The sequence below is a fragment of the Athene noctua genome, chromosome 16 (assembly GCF_965140245.1).
Source record: "Athene noctua chromosome 16, bAthNoc1.hap1.1, whole genome shotgun sequence".
Lineage (NCBI taxonomy): Eukaryota > Metazoa > Chordata > Aves > Strigiformes > Strigidae > Athene > Athene noctua.
The window spans coordinates 7138754-7162157 of NC_134052.1; the positions used below are offsets into that span (position 1 = coordinate 7138754).

At 38.3% G+C, this 23404-nt stretch overlaps 1 protein-coding gene across 1 annotated transcript in view; it reads right to left on the minus strand.

The window, feature by feature from the left end:
- SULF2 (sulfatase 2) overlaps positions 1–23404 on the minus strand; it is a 68855-nt gene that overhangs the window by 20863 nt on the left and 24588 nt on the right. Inside the window, exons 4-10 of the mRNA XM_074920408.1 lie at positions 22421–22572; positions 18773–18942; positions 13366–13516; positions 11316–11491; positions 8134–8262; positions 7129–7185; positions 6311–6440 (exon numbers count right to left, since the gene is read on the minus strand). Coding sequence (XP_074776509.1) covers positions 6311–6440; positions 7129–7185; positions 8134–8262; positions 11316–11491; positions 13366–13516; positions 18773–18942; positions 22421–22572 — 965 coding nt within the window. The remainder of the gene's footprint in view (positions 1–6310; positions 6441–7128; positions 7186–8133; positions 8263–11315; positions 11492–13365; positions 13517–18772; positions 18943–22420; positions 22573–23404) is intronic.

Below are 23404 nucleotides of genomic sequence, written 5' to 3' on the forward strand. Positions count from 1 at the left end.
TCAAAAACCCATTATTTCCTTCACAACCCCCATCACCATGAAGTGGTTTTTGCATTATTGTGCATCAATGTCTTCTTACCGCTACAGCAATCACAGATGTTAATTCAAAGTCATTATTTGAGGCCCCAATCAGAAATAAATAGCCATGACCTTCCCTGTAGGATTTTTTCCTACAATTCACTAATTTCTCTCAGTGAATCTCTCTCAATGGACATTGTTTTCTTTGGGGGAAAAGGACTGATCACACAAGCCTTGCTAAGAAAAGATTCCAGTTGAAACATTCAGCTTTCAGAGCTGAGCCCTAAATCATCATGCTGTGTCTCATCAGCTCCTCTTTTTGTTAAGCGAAAGAGATTCCATTCCCTTTTACAGAGAAGTGAAAAGTGAAACTGCCTGATCAGTTAGCTGCCAGCAAGGCTCCCTCCCTAACAGTTTTAGGAATATAGGCTCTAGGAATCAAAGTTTTTGCAGGATAATAAAGTCCTCTGTCCCTGCCAGCAACCTGACAAAACCAGCAATATCTGTCATCTTCAGTTTATGCAGATGTTTTCTGAACCCCATCCTTGCTGTCACATTGGATGGCAAGCTAGAAGCAAACTGCTTTAAAGGCTAGAAGTACTGTAAATTCCAGTCTAAACTGATTTATGAGTAGTCTGGATACATTTTTTTGGTATGAAACAGTACAGTTACAGTTTAGCTAGTACGTATGAAACAGTTGAAATCACAGTTTAGTTAGCTCTTCCCCTTCGCTGCAGTTTGCTCCTGGTGTTATCTTTTTATTGGGCTAATGAGGACAAACCAGCAAAATCCAGAGACACACAAGCCCCTTCTCTACAAGAGGCAGTTCTGCTGCTTTTGCTGGCAGCTTGTCCTACTGCTCAGATGTTACAGGTTTTAGGAAATAGTCAACTTGAATTTCCCATTGTCTCATACACATTACTACTTCTCTGTTCTTGTTGACTGAAAATAATTGGCTCATGTCTTCTGTATAACATCTCTTCAATTCATGCAGACTCCTCTCTCCTCAGCTATTTTTTTGACCGAATATGCCCCGTTCCTTAGCTCTTGCCAACAGGCATTATGTTCCTAATGTTTTACTATTTTTGTTGGTTTTTTTCCCCTGCCTCTCTACCTTCTTGCAACTCATCCAGAGGCAATGGATGAGTCTCTTCTATTTCATGTCATCGGTACACAAATAGCAGTGCCCAGTCTTCATTCCAACTGGACATTATTTCATTACACTGACTCATGATTTTTGGAGATTTGGACCTCTGGGCTCTCAGCTCCACTTCAGTTGTCACACACTACATCACTCAAACCTTACAGTTTTAAGATGGATGAACAATTTACTGACAGAAAATTTGGAGGATTTTTTAATGCCACACACTGTAGCTGAAGTGAGGTAGGTGGGACAATTAACTAGCATGCAAATGAAAAATTAGGTATTCAGCTAAATTTAAGATTAAAATTATATAATTCATTTATTATTAATATAATTGGATTGTGGTATCAAATGGTCCCAGCTGCTGTGTAAGGTACTGCAGAAGCTAAGGAGTGCAGCATAAGCAGAAATTACATTAGTGGTGGAAGAAAAAATCAGCAATAGCAAAAGGAGAATTGATTTGTCTGAGGTCCTACATCGAGTACATAAAAGTTCTGAGACTGAAGCCAGTCTTCTGACCTCCATCTTGTTGTCTTTTGAACTCCACTGCTAGTCATATCAGGATATTTAAAAAATTGGGGTTTTTTTATTAAATGTTGGTATTGATTTTGGCAAGCTATTTGCAACAACCACTACTGTAATGACAAAGAGTTTAAAAATCTCAGTTAACGAGAAATGCAAATTTCTTGGTTTTGTGAAGCAACAAGCAAAAAAACCCAAAGTAAAATAGCCTCTGGTAGTCATTATAGGCTATTTCTGGCTAAAGGAGGAAAACAGTTTTGTTAATTGTAATTCCTGATAAGGAATACAATCGTTGAATAACAACCTTAATAAATCATCATGATTTTAATTTTCATGGTTTGCTGCCTCCTAATTTTATCAGTTTGAGGGCTGATAACATTTTTAATGTATGAAGTTATCAGCAAGTCAGTTCTTGTTGCAATCAGAGATTAAGAACCGGATCCCTAAAGTTGCTGAGCACGTGCAACTTGCACTGGAATTCAGGAACTCCAAAGATCTGCCTAAAGAGCTATGAACATTATCTGGACTCTAGCTGGCTTGATATGCTTCACTTATCAACAGAACCTAAATTCTTTAGTAACCTCAGGGTATCTCTGCTAGGTACAAAAGAACCGGACAACCACATGAGACAGACAGACTAAAAACTTTCTTCCCATTTTTAAAAGAAATTCATTACAAAACCTGACTTAGTTTCCTAGGTCAGGAAAAGGAGAAAATGTAAGTAATGTTTTCTACTGCTCCACCCGTGGCACTAAGCAATAGTCAATGATGATTATGGTGGCAGGAACATGATCTAGAGGTACTGCTTGTGACCTGGTGTAGGGAAGCACACATGGATCAGAACAGTTTTTCATCAGTGCTATGCCATGCTGTGTCAGAGAACTGGGGAGACCAACTGAGTAAGTGACATGCTTTTACTTATGGTATCTTCATGCTGGTTACAAAGGAGAATATTCCTTCATGATCCCAGTACAGCACAAAGCAATCAGAGGAAAGACTGCGCATCAAACCTTTCATTTGCAGAACATCTTAAGGAAACAAAGTGCAAATTATTGTATTTTTAATGTTCTCCTACAAAAAACTGTCCTATAAAATGATATTTTTAATGCTATTTAAAGGCAAATTCTATTTGTATCAGATTTGCACATAAATATAGCTTTGAAAATAAAAAAGGATTTGAAAAAGAAATAACAAATTCAGACAACTATTTTTCTTCGTGAGTTAGCAATATTATTGTACTGTGCCAGGTTCTGCTAAAGACAAACTTTAATTTTTTTTTTTTTTCCCACATGTACAGCATAGCTCCCTATAGCAATCAGCAGTGCTGCAGGTATTGCATGTTTAACAAACGTGCACAAAGTTGGCAAATGACTTGAAGGGAGATTTTGTGCAGCTGTTGTTATGATACCGTGGAGTTGCTGGGAATACTCTACAGAGCAATGCTGATATCATAATTGGTTCCACAAAAGCACATTAATGCAGGCCGCCAGATAAAAGTGGGTCAGCTTCCACTTACCAGCCAGTTTAGAATGAAAGGCCAAACTGCACTGAAGAGAAAAAATTTATGTGGAAGCCATTAGGTACTAGGATAAATGTTTTTTATTTCATGTGGGAAGAAAGAGCTCATCTCTTTTAAATCCTTGAATATAAATGCTGAGCTGCTCTTTCATCTGAGCCTACAGTCACCCTTTGTTGGATGCAAATAACTAACACAGACCAAACCCCACTAACTGAAAAAGAAAACATGGCAACACACAGATTCACACTGCACTCAGAAGAATTTACATATATTAGTGTTGCCAAAAATATCCCACATAATGGACTCTGAAACAAGGCTTTAAACAGCATGAATAGCCTCATCTCCATGATCCTGGTGCTCTCTTATCAAAACGATTATAGGTCAAGGAGGGTGACAGAGATTTGCAAAGGAAGAACATTTTGTGGCGACAGAACTGTATTCACAAACTTGCGTGCTCACAAAGCAGGATTTCAAATTCTCCATCTCACATTCAAAGCTTTCTTTACCTCTCCTTTACTCTAAGGTCTGTCCTTGTCTCATTCACTCCCCTTCTGAGTCTTTGTCCTCCATTTGCACTTCTCATCTCCTGCTCACACTTCAGATTCCCTGGCACTGCTCAGACTCCTCTGTGCATGGAATAACAGGTCGCCAAAACTTAAGTCAAAAGAAAAGCGTCCAAATGACTTCAGCCAGCTTTCACCTAATTCTGACCCAGACATCTCTTCATCTTTGCCTTAGCATGTGAAAATGCACCTTTTGCGCTGAACACTCCAGATATGTTAAATGCACAATAACAGAGTGTCCTGCAGGATCAGGAGAGATCTGCTAAATAACCACTCCATCTGTATACCATAAACTCCCCCAAGGCAGCGGTATGTTATTCATTTGGGCTTCATTCTACTTACTATGCAGAGCTGTGAACATCACCAGCAAACAGACAACCCCATTTGTCATTTGAGAAGTTAGTCTTGCTTCACTCTGAAAAGACATTTGGGTGCACCCATATTTAGAGACAATTTATCCTCAAATAAGCACATTCATCTCCCACTATTCCTGCTGTCTAGACAGACTACTAAGACATATTCTCTAGAGCAGGGGTTAGATGGATTGAGATTCCCTTGAGAGCCCTTCCCAGACTCTAATTGACTTGATTGTTAGGCAATTTTTCCTGATGTCCAACTTAAATTTCTTTTTTGCTCAATTTCATCCTATCACTTCCAATTACGTCTGACTGAACTGCTCAAAACAATTCTCCTCCTCTCTGTCTCCTGACAATGAGGACGCAGCACACACATCTCTTATTAGCACACCTTCACTTTGGAATTTATTGGCAATTCTGAGTATGGAGTTGACGTTTTATGCCCACTTGTTTCAGATGTCAAAGATATTTTATTATCCATGGAAGAAAACATTAAGTCTGTGTATGTGTGTAGACAACACAGGGCCTTCCCCCTTTCTTCCATAACTGAGACCTGGTAATTAGAGTAAGAAAGTCTGAATGTAGCGAAGTTACCCTATGCAAAGAGACAGCTTCAATGACAACATGGACTTGGAAAGTCTCTCTTCCCCTCTGTTCTTACAATAATGTTGAAAATAATTGGGAAGATGAAGACAAAAGGAAGAAGTTGAAACATCTCTCAAAGGAAAAATACTGATGAAAAAAGAAAAGCTGTATTTCCCCAAACTATTTACTGGATGATGTTGTAGCAGAAACAATGACTTCTCCCCCAGTTTCTCAAAGAACATTGCAAATTCAAAAAACAATGGCTTGCTCCCACCCATCTAAATTTCAGCTGTAGATATCTGATGACAATAAACTTACTACACAAAATACTTCAAGTTCAGTATTTTTAGGAAGAACAAGACGTTATAATCTCTCTGTATACTAAATCTGACAAAAGTCACAGGAGGAATAGAGCATCTGGAAAATGCTTACACGTATAAATTGGATCCAAACACCTAAGGAACAATAGAATTATTTCACAGGTGCACTGAGCTACATGATCAGTAGAGCCAGAAGCAGGGAGTCTGGCCTTTGGCAGTAGAAAATGAACTACTGCAGCCCCAAGTAGCCCACTGCTGATTATAGCCGTAGTTTGTCTGCAAGCACAGTTATATTCACAGAGTGACTTACCCCGACAGCCTCTGAGCTGCCAGGATATGAGGCAATGCCAGTCTAATAACAGACACGTTATCATGTGGACCCAGATACCACACACACACACACACCCCCCCTCCTTGGTCCCCACGTCCACAGGCAGAATGTGCTAGTCCTTGGAAGGGGGCACTCTGACCAGTACCTGGATGAGAAAGCAGTAGCACAGAGTCAGTTTTGCCATGTTTCCAGAGGATGAAAATTCCCTCAAGATTGGAGGAAATTTTGCCAGGAGCGGAGCTGCTGGAGGTATCTTTGCTCTGTCTTTGCACTGCTCTGGTAAATTTGCAAAACCTCCTCTGCCAAGAACATGTATTGATACTACTGTATTTTTTTTCCCCTGAATTTCTTCTACATAACTTGGATCTAAAGCGAACATATTTTCAGATGTGCCCAGAACAGTTATGTAACAGCAAGAAAAATGGCACACAAAGAGCTTTGTGCCCATATACACACAGACTGCCTGCAGTCATAACTGCATGTGTATTTTCACAGTATATTTTTGTTAAGGAGGGATATATTGAGTTCACAGAATGTTAGTTTTCCATTATTATATGTAATTCCAAATAATAACAAAAGTAGTTAAATTAAGAATTCAAAGCAAAGCAAGCTATATGTATTTGGAGGAGGCCAATCTGTTAGGTTCACTATAGCTTCTCCATCACTCATGAATCCCAAACCACATTCTATTTGGGCAATAAATGTTAAAACAGCCTAAGCAGTTCTCTTAACAGTAGTCAGGAATCAATACAGAGGCACTCGAATCAGCGATTTCCTGACTGACAGTCAATCTCATAAATGCTGTAATATGGTTTTGAACAAAGGCCACAGAATGAGCGATTTGATTTATAAGCTGGCATTGACGACAAGGTGAAGGACACTGTCACGGTTATGGTGTTAAGCTTAGCCCAACTACAACTACTTACTTTCAGTCAGGGGTACAATGCCCTACCTGGCCAAGCTGTTCACAAGCTGTTTGATACTCAGCTCGCTGACAGAGGTCTTTCACACGCTGGTATTTGGGTAGAAAGTTTTCTTCTTGGGCATCTACCTTCTCATTCTCTCTCTTATGCAGCAGTTTACTGGAAACAAAATAAAATTGTTTTTGCATTATTATATATATACACATACAGTTTGCAGACAAGTCTCAGGAGTAGGTTATCTGCCAAGTCCACAGCATCACATGGTGTCCAAAATTTAATAATCCACTAGAAACTAGCACTTATCATCTCTGATAACATACAAATTACTCATATCATGCTCTCAGGGATGTACAAAACCATGAACCACACTGTCTTGTTTTTGCATGTCTGATTGACAGGCAGTTACAACAGTTGATATAAAGAGACCATATCCTCCTCACTCTACAGTGCTGCACTCAAAAACCCTTCAGGCACCGTGTTATGTATTAAGGCAGAGGCACAGAGGGAATGGCCAGCAGATGAACACCCAGAGAGGAAATGTTCATGCTCCCATGATACAAGCAGAAGGGTCAGGGGGCAGCAGCTGAAAGAAAAACGGAATGCCTTTCCACCTCTCAATCCAAGTAAAACTCCCCTTCCCCCACCCAACAGCACATTTATGCAGGCTGCAGGCAAGGCCATACATTCCCTCCTATCACACAACCACTGCCATTAGGCATACTGCAGCCCTGTCCCTGCTGGCACAGCTAAATGGCTTTAGGTCGGAGGCAGAGCTGCTGCTTTGCCTTTAGCTATTCAGTATCTTCTACTTAAAAAGACTGGGCTTTGTGATTAACACTTTCCTTACCCTCTTTCCACTAGGAATGAGTCTCTCCACACCTTCATCTTTTTCTTTAAATGGAACCTAGGAGGAAACAAGGAGAGGAAGAAGCAATTCCCACAAAACCAGTAATCAACTCATGTCCCAGTTTTCTCTCCCACATCTCAATTCAGATAAGAAACACTACACAGAACTGCACAAGGGAACATCCAGCTTTATGAAACAGGCCCATATGCCTCCTCAGTGCAAATCATGAACAAACATAGGACAGATTTGTTCTCACAGGGACAAAATCCACAACAGATTCACACAGTACAACTATTCCAATGTGAGCATGTTTAAGACACAGGGGATTAACTGAATTGTTCTTGATCACAAAGGATCACAAATTAAATCAGGATGTCCTGATTCCAGTTTGGGCTCTTAACCTGCATACTACCCATAACTGTCCTATTCTAAGGCAGCTGCTCCTTTCCCCCTCTCCTCCACCCAACTACTTATAAAGCAAAACTCCCCTTTTTCTGATGATTTTCTCTAGCAAGCATCCAGCCTAATTCTCTTCCTCAGTTGTTTTCCAATGACAGTATTGATGGAAGGTGTCAAATAATAACTGTGTAATTCTAGTGCTAGCCTGTATATATTATCAGACTATATTATAGTCTGATACACAACCAACCCTTTCAACTCAATTATTCTCCAATTTATTCAATATGAAATGCTTTATTACAAATGATGACGCAGAGACATTTAATATCATATAGCCAAGCCCTCTCACTGCTACACAGATTACATTTAGTATATCCAGATGACATATGTGCCATACAGCTAGTATATGAACGTGACAAAATGAAGCTAAGTAATGGAAGTCAGTCACACATTGCCAAATAGGTTTTTAGATTTTCTAGTGAATTATGTACTCATATAGTGGTAATTTTATTATATTTTCTTTTAAATTTTCTGCATGTTGCTGAATAATTGCTCAGTCTTCTGTACAAATACATGCACGTTTCCACACACATTTCCATTTCTTACCTATTCACTGGTCTCTCAGAATCCAGAAGCTTTAGAATGGATTTACCATCCATATCAGACGGAATATCCAGTCCAGCAATATCTAGAATTGTAGGTGCGAGATCAATATTCAACACAATGTGAGGATTCCTGAAAAAATATACGATAACCTGGTTTAACGTCTATGCAGTGTTACCAAACAACTCCAGCTCTTCCACAGAGACCAGGCATCTAAAAAGGCTTATATTGTGACATCTGTGAAGAAGGCAAGAGGACACCATCCAATTCCCTTCCATGGAAGGAATTAAAATGTAAAATATAGGTAAGTTGCATAATCTCAGGAAGGACTAATATGAAGATTTAAAGTTTAGCACAGAGCACTTTTGAGAAAGTGAAGTAGTTCATAAGGCAAAGTTAGTTAATTATTGCAAAAAAGAGTTCAAAATTCTTTCAAAACATGAGAAATCACTGGAAAAACTCCTTGGGTGTCTTACAGAATCAGTGTCTGCCAAATATGCTGATGACTTTATTAAAAAGTAGATTTGGCAGGTAGCACAAGCTTTATCTGTTTCAAAATATGGTATAGAAATAAGTACCTCAGCTCATATCATAGCAAGCATGTTCTGAAGAGAACATGAGAAGTATACTGCTAGACACTACAGTAAAGAACTAAAAGTTGCTGTTAATATAGAGTGTGAGACAGAAAAAAAAAAAAAAGGGATCAGGAAAGAAAAATTAGAGAGGAAATAGTTATGGAGAGAAAAAAAAAAAAAAAGAGAGAAAATAAAAGCACATCGCACATCTTTAATTGAAATAGTATCAGTCTTCCCAAGTGCATGGTTATCCACTCTGCAAACACTTAGCCAAGCCCTGTTGTGTAGCAGTGTATGGCATACGTTCCTCAGCCACCACAGTGAACGTGACAATATCTGAACCCACACTGGCCTCAAATTTGGTTAAAACACTGGCATCAACTCCTGAGTAGTACAGACAACTCCTATCCCCAAATCCCTTGAACTGCCACCGCTAAATATGAGCTAGTTCATGGATCAGAGCATCCCGTTGCACAGCCCAGCAGACAGTAGCTAACAGAATGCCCAAATTTCTAACTGTGTGACTTGGTTTTACTACAGGTCTGGTTTTGCAGAAGTGTCTTCAGTTTATGTTGAACCTTACAAACTCAATTCAAATATGTTGTGTAATTACAATATTACATACATACATACTGTTTATCAGCCGTGTACTATTTCTTTTCCTTATTTAAAAATAAAAAAAAAGAAGGTAGGCACTCAATTTCTTTAAAGTGGGGAAAAAAAAAGAAAGTGAGCATACGGGTATACAGTCTTCTACACTGCACTGAAGATAAAGAAACACCGTGCTATGATTTGCAGGCACAAAGGAAGGATGGGACCAGATGGGCTGCTATGCATGTCAGTGCAGAATTCTAGTTCAAAATACAGGACAGAAGAAAGCTGCTAAATTCACACTAATTAATGAGACACCATTTAAAAATTACTACATTTTTGAGTGAGCGAGCAAACAGGCACTGACAAGAGCATGGATGATGAATTAAATTGATGTACCTAATTTGATTTTAATTACTAATAATTGTGGTGTAGCATATTTGGTAATAGAAATGAAGGCTTAGTAACGACTTGCTACAGTGACTGCTATTAAATCTTCGTTGGTATCAAAAGGGAGTCATGACAATTACTCTGCAGGAAAAACATAAGGTTCACGCAAAACACAGATGATTGATATTTAAAGAAAATTAGGCTGAAAGGGAGGATTAATTTATTATCTGGTATATTCCCCCTCCAAGGTATTTTATCCTGTTCTTCCCATTTGTTGTACTGTGATGGGCTCTGTTCTGTCAGACTCTGTCAGGCTGACTCCCCTAATTCTAACAGAAATATTTTTTCATCTTCAGAAGCCACTGAAAAATAAAATTCACTGGGAAGGTTTCACAAGGTTTTATTATGTCTGGGTGTAAAGATCCTTGAACTAGAGCAGACATGAGGTGGCTGGTCTCTATCATTCCATGTTGTAGAAAAACTAGCTCTGTCCACTTGGGGCATATTAGCATTGCCTCACCAGTAAGACCAAAACCAGCAGTTGAAGAGAAAGAGCATGTTCTTAGAAGACTATCCCAGCTCACTTGAAACTGTCTGCTGCTGCAGACAAACTTCTTTCAGTGCTGAGGTAATATGTTTAATTTCACCTGAGAATCCCTCCTCTGCTCTTTAGAGAAGTAATATTGTTTATTTCACATGTGTAACTGCTGTAAAAATTAGACACACAGTGCAGTATCTACAGAAGTTAACATTTTTGTGCCTACTGATAATGTGCATCAGTGAATTTAACCTGCAAATGGAATGAGATTTTTTTATAATTATTTGCCACTGTATGACATACTAGATCTAATCCTCTGCGGTAAGGAAAAAATTGTGTGGAAGACTCTGTGTGTGTTAATTATGCTAAAACATGCACACTGATATAAATAAAAGGCAGCAAATTATGGCACTCTGTCCAAAATCATTACTTAAGTGCAAATATTTGCTATTGAAATAATTGCTTAGAAAGTGTATTTACATAATTTCTTAGCTGATCAAAGCTACCATTTTAATTAACAGTCATATTCTGCATGCTTGCGTGCATCTGACAAACAGCCCTAACCATGTAATCTCAAAGGATGAACCAAAAAGAATCTTTTGTGGATGATAATATATGAACTATTATGTACATTCTTCTTCATAAACTGAAACAAGTGACTCTGCTTTAATGTTCAGCAATAATGTGGCAGTGAACATTACACAATATATATATTTTTTTACCTTGAAAATGTCAGTTACGTGTATTATTTGCACCCCTCAAAAGGAGGCAAATTAGCATTTCCTAGATTAGACATATTTCAAAGTGGCTTTTTCAACTACATCCACAAAATATAGCGGCTTGTGCTGCACACCTACACAAGCAAAAAAGCAATGGCATAAAACTTTGATTGTTATACCAGCACATGTTATCAGTTCTGCATTTTGAGTAGACACATTTTTCTGCCAAAGATGAGCAGGATGTCAGTCAGGATGGGCAGAACTTTGTGTCTCCCTTTGGATGTCAAGTCAATACAACTAGAGATGTGAACATAAAGGATATTTCTCATCACTAGATACACATACACACACACACACTAGCCAAGAACTTACAAGGACCCAGCCTCCACATTTGGCCCTCGGACATAGAAAGGAACTCTGATATCAAACTCATACGGCATGGACTTCCCTTTCACCAGCCCAAACTGACCAATATGATAACCATGGTCCGCTGTGTATATTATATATGTATTGTCCAGTTCACCTGTTTCAACCAACGTATTGTATATCTGAAAAGAAAGCAAAACAAAATAAGAAACTCATTTCACTGAGTAGTACTATATGTAGAATACTGGTTACAGTTTCTGTCGATGTGTAGTACACTAATAAATAACAACAGTTCAGAATGGCACCAAGTTATCACAATGAACCATTCTGAATAATCCATAACCACGCAGTAGTTTTACCGACTGAATATTGTGGCTATTCCAAGACAAAATTCTGCTTCCTGTTTTAAGGTAAACACATTAGCAGGCCACATTTTCAAAAGTGTTTGAGTTCAGTATTTTACATGAGAGCTGTCAAGATAGTACTAAACACATACAGTAATAGAGATAAAAGTTTAAAGATTATATGCTTTTAAAATTTTCTCTACCTTTATCTTTTTCCTGCAGCAAACAATTTTATTAAAATGACAGCATTTTGAATCTCACACTTATTTAAGCAACACTCAACGAACTTGCCTTCAGACAAACAAGTCCCCACTAGGCAGAGTAATATTTGCAAAATCTTCTCCAGATAAGTATCACTCAGTCATACTCTCTCACTAGCTGGAGAACTAATATGGAGAATTAAGAGGAGTTTTAACTTTGTTCGTGGTTGCTTCTATGGATCTAAATGAGAATCTTTATGTGAAATGTACCAACGAGCACTAGAGATCAATTTTTATGTGACATTTTCACTTGCAAAGGTACGAACACGGTGGGGCACCACCAAAGCAGTGCCTTACACACATCCAGAACACATCAGCACAGAAGAAAACAAACTCAGTTCTTGTTTTACTGTTGTTTTAGTTTGCGGGGTTTTTTTGTTCTTTTTTGGGTTGATTTTTTTTTTGTCTGCTTGCTTTAAATTTTGAAAGACCATTAGATGCATATAATTTAGTAAAAAAATCATGTTAACTTGGCGATTACAACTAAAAAAACCACCCAAATGATTTTGCCTGCAGTCAATCACCCAAAATGAAACCACTTTACTAAATAGAAAATCAAAACAGTGTAGTAAAATAGCTGATCTCCCTAATGCTGGTATCTGATCCATCTAAACAGGTTCATTAATATGAAGTAGAGATCATATTTGCCTGAATCAGTAATTATAAGACATTACTAACAAGTTGATGCAATGCCATCCAGATAATCTCATCTTTGCCTTACAGTACTCCTCTTATTTTTAATGTTCTACCTTTTCTGAATAAGAATGTCAAAAGATAAGCAGTACATTGCAACACCCTTAAATCTGCCTTCCTACAACTAGAAACCCATTATTTTTTAGAATAACTTTTAACTAACTCAGATGCCTCTGTTCAAGACACCCCACTAAGAGATTTCATTGTTACATAATGCAGACTTAGTTTAAAAAAAAAATCAGATCTACCTATATATTTATTTACTTCTAACATTTAACATCCTGGGCCTTGTTTACCATGGGATTATTTCAGTTAGGACTCCTGTAGCATCACTTTTTGCTGCTGCTGTTTCTCTTCTCTCAGAAACTCACAGGATCAGAATAGGCCCACAGTTACGTAGTTATTTCCAACCGGTTATAGGATGACATTTCACTATCAGATGATACATTTTTAGAATTTACGATGTACATTTTTTAGGTGATCCCTCCCTCTTCCCCTTAACCAGTAGTGGCTCTATGGAAACAAATCACATCGCTTACACCACCCAATTCATGGTACCTGTCTTTAGGAGATAAGGATCCTTACACATTGAATAGAGAAACAAAATCCTCAGAAGTGAAAGGATTACACACTATCAAAAAACCTGATACAGTCCTCATCCTCATTCTTTCCCCTTTACTTTCATATACAGCACAAATTGGAGCTTAACTCAAGAAACAAGCATCTGTTTAGCCAAAAAAAAGTGACAGCTAATCTTACCATCTCCATAGACTCGTCCACAGACATGAGTGTTTGAAGGCGCTTTCTCTGCAGCATGTTGGTGAATTCCATGTGTATAGGTTTCATGGGACCTGTATACCTCATTATCCAGTGCTTGTCTGGGTTTGGAGCATAGTTATAACTGGGAGTGCTAAGGAACAGAGAGAATGCCAGAATGTTTTAGCAGTGTAGAAAAAAGCCACAGTAATGTATACCAATGATTTCTATTTGATCAACACTACAGGACTTACTCTCTGAGGTACGTAAGAAAGTATTAAATTTACTTTGGAAAAGTCTTATACTTTCATGTTCTATATGAACAATGGGAGAATGAAAACAACTCTGTGGGGAATAAAAGCTATTAAAAGAGCAAATATACACTGGTTTTGCAGTGTCTTCAGATTAACATGAATACATTTCAAGGCCAAGAAACTAGCCTCAGAAGTCTAACTCTGCAGTATGACCTGGATGAAGCATGTAACTCTAGAGTTCCTATTCATGTAATCGCTCCGCTTTCATTCTGCCCGCATTAGCACCAAGTAATATGGCTTGTGCAAGCTGTTTAACAGTAACTATAGAACTTGCTGAAATGGTACTACTGTGTTCTTTAACACTTTTTGTGTCAACATGACTGGCTACTTGAATACTTTCACGCCTATGTACCCAGAGGAGCACAGGCACACTACCTAGTGGTATCAAATCGCATGTGAGTTTATGGCAAGCAGAAGCAGATACACAGCCCAATTTTCAAGACCTGCCAAGAAAAGCAGGGGTGAGGGGAAATAGGATTGTATTTTGCTGACACCTTCCAGCCACCAACTCCTTTGTGATCATCAGAAACTTCAACTGAAGTCCCTGCAAAATCCCAAGTGTTGGATTCAATGTCCTCCTGGAATCTCACTGCCCCTCCAAGTTCTCATGATCTTGGGACACCATTAAAGTGATGAGGAGAGATACCACTGATTGACCATAATTTCATGTTGTTGGCAGTTTCAGAGATTGCTTTTCTGTGGATAATCACGTTGCTCTAGGTTAGCTGGTTCTAAAGATTTATTTTGATATATCATTACCATGATGTTGACTCTCTGAATGATCAACTCACTAGAAAGCTATATTATAGCTTACATTTGCAAGAAATATTACTTTTACCTACTACATCTATTCCTAAAAAGTTTATTATTTAAAATTGAGAACTACCTTTGTCAATTTCTTCATACCCCTCATACAGATCACTCGCAGAGTTTAAAATATTAAAAATTACTTAAGAGATTTGTTAAGGCTTCCTTTTTTCATTCAAAGCAATACAGTCTACACAAACGCACAAGCTGAGAGGGTAAGGCAGTAACACAGGAAAAAGTAGCAGGTATTCAGTTATATTCTTCTTCCCAACACACAATTTCCTGATAAATTCAGCTCCTATTTGGCACATATCTACTGTTGGTTTTGTGTATGCCACAGCAGGGTAAGTTATTAAGATAAACAATAGTAATATAAGTTGAAACTTCTCCTCAAAATATTGTGTATCTAATACATCTTCGAATATGACAGGTAGTCTTCAGAGTTTTAATATAAATATGAAATTAATAATCTGACAGTGGAATGTTTTATGCCGAAAGCCTCTGTTAGATGCTATCTGAAAAATGTGCGTAGGTGGCAAATGGAGGCTTCTTCATATAGGGAGGAAAGGGCTGGTGTTTATTCTCTCTGTATTGTTAATAGCCTCTTGAATTTCAGAACGTTATTGTGGCTGAAATAATGACATTGCTCCTTTGAAAATGCTGACAGTTATGGAAACTGTTGCTATGTGATGCCCAGAATGAATCAAAAATGCTTGGCAAACTCCTTTTCAGCTTACTTTGTGATTTCCTGGCTGATTTGAAACCTCCCACTGTTTAATCCAACCAAAGCCCATGATTTTCTTTGATTACTACAAATGTAACCCTCTTACACTTAACAGATTTGTCTGTCTTATGGGGAAAATACACAAATATAACATTCCTAGAAGCTGGTTAAGATAACCTCTTCAAATGTACCGAGAAGGTAAGTCCTAGTCTGATTGCATTTGACCTTGGAAAAGATGGGTGGTAAAATGTACCCTCTACAGAAATAACATTTCTGATCACTGTTAAAACTGCCTAGCTGCTGCATTCTCTGCAGCTATCAGTATAGCAGTACAAAAAGAAAACTAGTCATGTAGCCTAGGGATTTGCTATGTGAATGCTGGTTGATGTGAATAATTTTCAAACACGGAAAGACTGCAGATTCACAGGAAAAGGAGCTCCACAGAATGAGGTGGAGAGAGACTGCAGTACAGGGTGGAGTGGTCATACCAGCTAGTACATGTAATAATAGAAGCAAGAGAACAGCAGCATAAATTATCAACAGAAATACATACCAGAGTTCCTGAGCAAAGAAGTACTCTGTCAGTCTATGTTAAAATCCACACCACTAACTTTTAGCTATTATTAGCAACGCTACACAATGCAGTATGTATGTCAACCAGTGTAAGCATTACAGCCGCACCTTCACTTTGCTTTGTGGATACAGCTCAAGAATCTGGTTGCAGACTGGTCAGCGCTGCCGCAAGAGGTACAGACACACACCGCATGTGCTGCCTTCTGATTCTGAGACTAGGCAAGCGCTTTGTTCAGGGTACTGCTTACCGCTCTAGGGCAATTCCTAAGTGTTCTACCGGTGTTCTGATCCTTCCCTACCGTACCCACATGACAAACAAAACAGCAAGCACTGCCTACACCCCTTTATCATTGACAGATTTATCTGACACTGAATGATTTCCTGGAATGTGAGAACAAGGGAAAAAATGGAAAGTAGAACCAGTTTGCATATACAGTGAGGGAATGATGCATGTTCTGCATTTTTACATTTAATCTTAAAACCAGGCCAATTAAAACCCTTACAGATTATTATTACGTAGTGTTGGGAAAATTGTTTACAATAAGATTGGCAGTTTCTTTGCACAAGATATACACAAAATCCTATTTTATGTTCATATCCAAAAAAACCCCACAGTTCCTTAATCACAGAATGGTTTGGGTTGGAAGGGACCTTAAGGATCTTCTGGTTCCAATGACCCTGCCCTGGGCAGGGACACCTTCCACTAGCCCAGGTTGCCCAAAGCCCCGTCCAACCCAGCCTTGAACCCTTCCAGGGAGGGGGCAGCCACAGCTTCTCTGGGCAACCTGTGCCAGTGTCTCACCACACTCACAGTAAAGAATTTTGCTCCCGGATAAAGAGTCCCTCCCAAGCTTTCATGTAGTGCCCTTTAAGTACTGGAAGGCCACTCTAAGGTCTCCCTGGACCCTTCTCTTCTCCAGCTGAACACCCCCAACTCTCTCAGCCTGTCCTCACAGGGGAGGTGCTCCAGGCCCTTGATCATTTTTGTGGCCTTCTCTGGACCTGCTCGAGCAGGTCAGTGTCCTTCTTACGTTGGTGCCCCCAGAGCTGGACACAGCACTGGAGGGGGGGGGTCTAACGAGAGCAGAGGGGGAAGATCCCCTCCCTCAACCTGCTGCCCACACTGCTCTTGATGCAGCCCAGGACATGGTTGCTGGCTCACAGTCAGTTTTCCATCCACTAACACCCCCAAGTATTTCTCCGCAGGGCTGCTCTCAATCCACTCTCTGCCCAGCCTGTATCCGTGCTTGGGATTGCCCCGACCCATGGGCAGGACCTTGCCCTTAGCCTTGTTGAAATTGATGAGGTTTGCATGGGCCCAGCTCTTGAGCCCGTGCAGGTCCCTCTGGATGGCACAGCCCTTCCCTCCAGCTGTCACCACACCACACAGCTCAGCATCATCAGTGAACTTGCAGAGGGTGCACTCAATCCCTCTGGCCATGTCGCCAACAAAGATGTTAAATCTATTAGACACCTACAACATGTTAATCTACTAAAATAATTTGTTTCTTTACAAACAAAACTTGCTTCCACAAAGTGACACTTCCTGTATAATTGTTATAATTTTAAGAAGTCATCTACAATTAAAAATAGTTTTGTGTAACTACTTTATAATCAGGAAGATAAATTTAGTTTGTGTGAAAAATAAAACTATGAGCAAAAGAAAGACAGATGTAGTTTGTATTTTTCATTGGTGGCCTTACTCAAATCCTTCTACTATTTTTTATTCAACTAACATAATTGTTACAGAATGTTGCTTGATAAATGATTATCATCTCTGAGATACAAATGCCTTCCAAAGGAACTTCTAATAAGACTGAGGTCAATACTGGGTATAAGCTATGAGAAGCTGATCATTTGGCATTTCTGTAATTTTCATTTAAAAGAAAATAAATGAGCATAAGACAGCAAACAAACACAAAATACTGCATTGCTGTAGATCTAGGACACAGATTCTCTTTGGTAGCACAGCACAAAATAATGAAATATTTAACTCTAAGTTATGCAATACCTAGACAATAGAACAAAGGAAGTTTTTTCTCTCAGACTTTCTGAAATAAAGTGAAAAAGCTCAAACAGATTTCACTGGACTTTGGACTAGCCCTGAGCAACTTCAGCTACCAATTGCTTGTTACTTCCATCAGTTGTCAGTTGCTTCATAAATCCAAAATAAAACAGAATTCCCCTAAAAAAAGCACATAAGAAGAAATTCACAAATGCCGCATGTCAGTGAAGGCGTGAAGCCAGCAATTAGAAAAATATTGGAATGTTTTTCAGTTGTGCCAAAAGGTGATTTGGAAGAATGTTCATTTTATCAGCCTGTGAGGAGATGCTTGTAATGGAACATTAGAGCGCTGTACCTGTAAAATGCCTCTGTGCTATAAACAAGAACCATCTCTTCACCGAGCTTATGAACATGTTAACTCAGGAACTGGGTGATACTGCTTCTGGGACCCACTCAAGACATTATATTAGGTCATGTACTGACATACCAGCTCATTCAGAAATAGCTTGTCTAATGTGGTGCTGCGGGCCTGTATTTCCTTTCTTTCCATAAACGCAACAGGAATAGTAAGTATTGCATACTATGTGATATTTGGTAATACCCATAATACAATTTATACATGAGGACAGGGAGATAGTTTCTTACCCTGAAGAGATTACAGCCCAAGAACCAGATTTTGATCCCCCTGCTCAAAATAAAACAGTGCTTTACTTCCCAAATAGGTTGTAACAGAGTCCAATGAATTCAACATAAATCTTTTCATTTATCTCCGTGAGCTACAATTCTGAGTTCAAGATGCAATAGCCATTCTCAAGATACTTGTACAAGTCTGAAGAAGCAAACCTCCCAACAATCTCAAAACTCCTCTTATACATTTGTGACAAACTTATGCCAGGTGTATTATAAAGCAAACATTGTTCCCCCAGAGGTACCCAGGACTTCTACACTCCTGAACCTGGAAATGAAAGGGTTTTACTTTTTTCTTACATGTGTTGCGAGGCATTAGGAAAAAGATGTGAGTACTGAGGGGCTGAATCTTCAGGGCCGTGAGGAGCAGCATGGCTTATAACCATCAGTACAGGCCTGTGAGGATACATCTTCTTTGAGATTCTGAAGAAGGTAATACTGTCATTGGTAATCAGATCAGTTAGATAATCCTGCAAGTAGAAGTAAAAGTATAATGAGATACTTGAAAAATAATTTCAAGTTGGGGGGTGAGATAGGAAGGGGAGGTCTGAGGTATTATATGAAATAGAAAAAAAGAAGCTACTTCACTCAGAATGAGAAGAGGAGAAGGAGGGAGTTACAGATGCTGAAACTTCAAAAACTGAAATAAAATAATTCTTTCTTCACTACCTAGAAATATGAAAAGCAAGAGCTTCCTCTCAGAAATGAATGACATTAAAGAAGATCAAAAAGGACTCTCCCCAGTGTGTGTAATTACATTATTAAGATCACAATACTAAATACAGTGACCAGGTATTAATAAAAAAAAAAAAAAAAAAGAAAGAAAATTACAAGTCAATTTCTTTGCTTTTTAGTGTCAATACCCTCAAGGTGTATAGTCCGAGTCTGACCTTTACATCATAAAAGTGCTTTGAAAATCCAAATGGCTTGATGCTAATTTTTCTTAACCTCCCTGTGAACCAGAAGTCACTAAAGCTAGAAGATGCTGGGCTCTTTGAACCAAGAATTTCATTCAATATTACAGACACAATGACAATCTGATAGAGATTATAGCTCTATCAAATAAATTGCTGACAATTTAGAAAACTTCCTTTGGAAGATATGGACTATCTTTCCATTTTCTAAAAATTATCATTATCATTATTCTGATATCTACCAGACCTATATGGATTGAAGACAGTATTTTTAATGACAAGCCATGTTCTCAGGCTGCATCACAGGGAATGCTGCAAATATAAAACACCCCTCAAAAATGAGTAACATATGAAATTGCACCTTTAAAAAACAAAATAACTGTCATGTCACAGCTGAATGTAAAATCAGACATGACATACTCCTCTGGTCAAGTGAACAAGCTGTGGTACATATTGGATTGCATCTCCTTTTGAGTACAGCTTACTGCCTGTGGTTCATATGCTTGCTCCTCTTCACCACTGCCGATGTCCTTGATCCAAGGAGCCAGTTTATCATTCATCAAAGGAAGCCTTTTTCATTGACCGTATTTACTTTCCCCAAGTTATTTCCCGTGCATCCCAGAACAAGGCTGGCAAAATTTCCATTTGTAATTTTACACATTGGTCCCAACATGAGACATGTCTGTTATGAAACTTCCATGGTTATAACTATTACTGATACAATATTTTGACTCATTAAAGCAGGTGGAAATATGCATAATTCCATCACAGTTAACCGAAGGACTTCCATTCATAAGCATATGCAGGGGAAGGGTGAATGTACAATAAGTCAGACCAAAGCAAAACTGACTTCTGAACATACTTTCAATACCCGAGACCATACTCATAGCTGAGAGAATACTGGAGTGCTCTCAAAAATGCACTGACATTTATCTAGAATGTGCCTGTTTTTTAAGTTGGTTGGTCACTTAAGTAAGTGTGTAACTCATCTTTGATTCAGCCATTACAAGAGCATAGTTTTCAAACTTCATTTTGAAGATGAAGGTTTTTACCTGGTCACTGTGAAAATCATTGAAATTTAATGCTGCAAAACCAGTGTTTACCGAGCCAAAAGACAAAACAGATAGATTTCCCTTAACTGATTTCTTTTTTTAAAGCTCCATATTGTAAAGGTTGTAATAGACTCTGCGAGTGTGCATGAAACTAAATTCATCTAAAAAAAGTTGACACAAACTGAAAAAAAGTAGAATATATCCTGTTAGAAAATCTGAAAGAATTTGCAAAGATTTGATTCTGTGAGGATAAATGCTTAGCAGTTGCTTTGGAGGACTGAATCAGTAAGGGTTTTTTTCTAGTCTTCCAGTGGCACATAGTTACCATTAACTACATTTAGACAGGGCTAAAAAAATAATCTGATTATATTGCCCATTGCTGGAAAGTTAATTTTCCAACAAAAATGGCAGGAAAGAAAGAGAAGCAGTCTTGTATTTCAGCTTCTCTTTGTTCATTTGAACTCCCGTGTTAACGTCAAGGGCTGTTGCTGTGCGCACTATCATCTGTTTACTACCATAGCTGTGTTTATGCAAGAATATGCAGATTATTAATACATTTATATTTTCATCAGACTTTTTTTTTTTTAAATTCATTACCAAACTCAGTAAGAAAAACTAAACCAAATGAAAACCTAAACATCTGTAAGTATAGCATACACAAAACAGCTGAGGATACTGGAACATAAAGTTCCATGCTGGCTCCTTGGTACAACAGGGAACAATGCCCAGTGAAATCACTTCCCTGACATTGTACCATGTAAGATATATTTCCATCATAACATTTTTGGTACATGGCTGTAAAGATTAGCGCTCTCATTTTTCATAGATCAGAAACGGAATAAAAGACGAATAATTCTGTACATCAGTTGCCCCTTCGTCTTAGCAGATGGTAATTGAAAAGGAAATCTGAGAAGCCTGTTTTTACCTTTTAACACAAAGTACATTCAATTAAAAATGGCAAATAGGGGAGGGGAATGGCAAAAATCACGCAGACATCAACCTTTTAAAGGAAAAACTGACTGTGAACACACCGGTGATGAAACACAAATATGGAGGCAGGATTTGTGCTCAATAAGAGAAAGAGAACAGAGTCCCTGTTAAGCAAATACACCTTACAGATTAGTATCCTCCAGACTGAGACAACTCATACACTAGTTAAAATACAGCAGTTTATGGATAGATTTATTATCATACTTCAGAGACCATTCAGGCCCTTCCAGGGATTCACAAAAGCTTGTTCCTTTGGAAGGTAACATGTTTGACTCAAATAAACATACTCATGACTGCAAACAGGTAACTTTGAGCTATACCATGTGCTAGATGAGGAAAAAAAATATACTGCATTTGACAATTATTATCAAGCATTTTAGTAAGTTTGGCCAGGGTATAACATCCTTGCAAGGGTATTAGGAAACATATGCACCTGTAACAATGCACAGAGATGTAAATTTAATAGTTAAATTCTCCACTCATTCAGAATTATCAGAAGATATACCATATTACGAATTCTCTATCATATTATGGCTGTGAAACAAGTTCCTTTAACATAAAAAAAGATGGGTCTAGCTGGAAGGAACTGGATTCTTATCTCATTTACGCTTATGTAACTCCAACTGGAGTCAGTTCTATACCAGGGGAATAGATGACAATCAGACTCAGCACACAATAATTACAAAGCGCAGAAATAGTTACCATGCAGCATTTAAATGCATTTTCACATCTTCAGCTCATAATACGTAATACAGTCTCAGGACATTTTGTTTGCTTCCATTGCTGCTAACAATGTTTTCAGTAACATGACCCTTCAGGAATGGGAGATAACGAAAAGTCTAAACACAAGCCTACTGGGTTGTAGCTAATGTTACATGTACCAGCTTTCCAGTATGTAAAGAATTCTTTTGTTAAAGTGAAACCATAAAGCACAGCTTTCTTGCAGTCATGTCCAAATGTTAAAAAAATGAAAATAAATCAGTAGGACCTACCCTGGCATAGTCAGATCCATGCTTCTCCTTCACTCCATTTCTACAGAGTGTGTAGTTGTAAAATCGAGAATTTTTAAGTAATCCAACCCATTCTTTCCAACCAGGAGGTACATAGGAGCCATTGTATTCATTAAGGTACTTTCCAAAGAAAGCTAGGGGTAGAGAAACCAGAAGCATAGTAAGAAGGCGTAACAGAAACACCTCAAAGACACCATATTTAACCATATTCTTTCCTTTCTGTTTCTCCTGAGAGGAGCTTTGTTTTCTTCAGTCTGATACATTTAAGATGAGATAAATTGTGAATTATAGGTTTGACCATGTTTCATTATTTCAGAGCTCCATAAAGCAAATCTTTTGATTTACAACCTGACTACATATGAAACTAGACCAATTACCATTATATTTTCTTTAGTGCCTGATACATTCAGAGTCAGATGAACAAAACAGAGAATGCTTAAAATAGTGCCAGTTGCCACATTATCTCATCCTACTCTGAATCACCTGATTTAGCTACATTTTTCATTTTGGTTACACCCATTTAAGCCATTTCCACCTAAGGAACTGGCAGAAGCAATGAGGTCACTAATAGGAGGCTGGCTTGGGAGAAATAATGACAAATGATGACCATAAATATGATGAGATTTTAAACTTGCTGCACAGAAGAAACGAAGCAGAAGCCTGTTCGGCAGAACAAGTGCAGAATGAATTCAAGCATTCTTACTGAACACAGGGCAGGCATTTGAGCCATCCTCCCAGAAGATCTATGTATATGCTAGCCTTGCTCTGTAAGCCACAAGTATAGACACGAACTATTTTCCAGAAAGTGGTTAAGGAAAATGAAAAGCATCAGATTTCTATGAGAAGAACACAAATTCTCTGAAGTACATGATGTACCCACTGATGCTTTCACACTATTCCAGTAAAAAATAAATAATTTAAATGAACATATTTTTCAGTATTAGTTTGTATGTTTTATCAGCACTG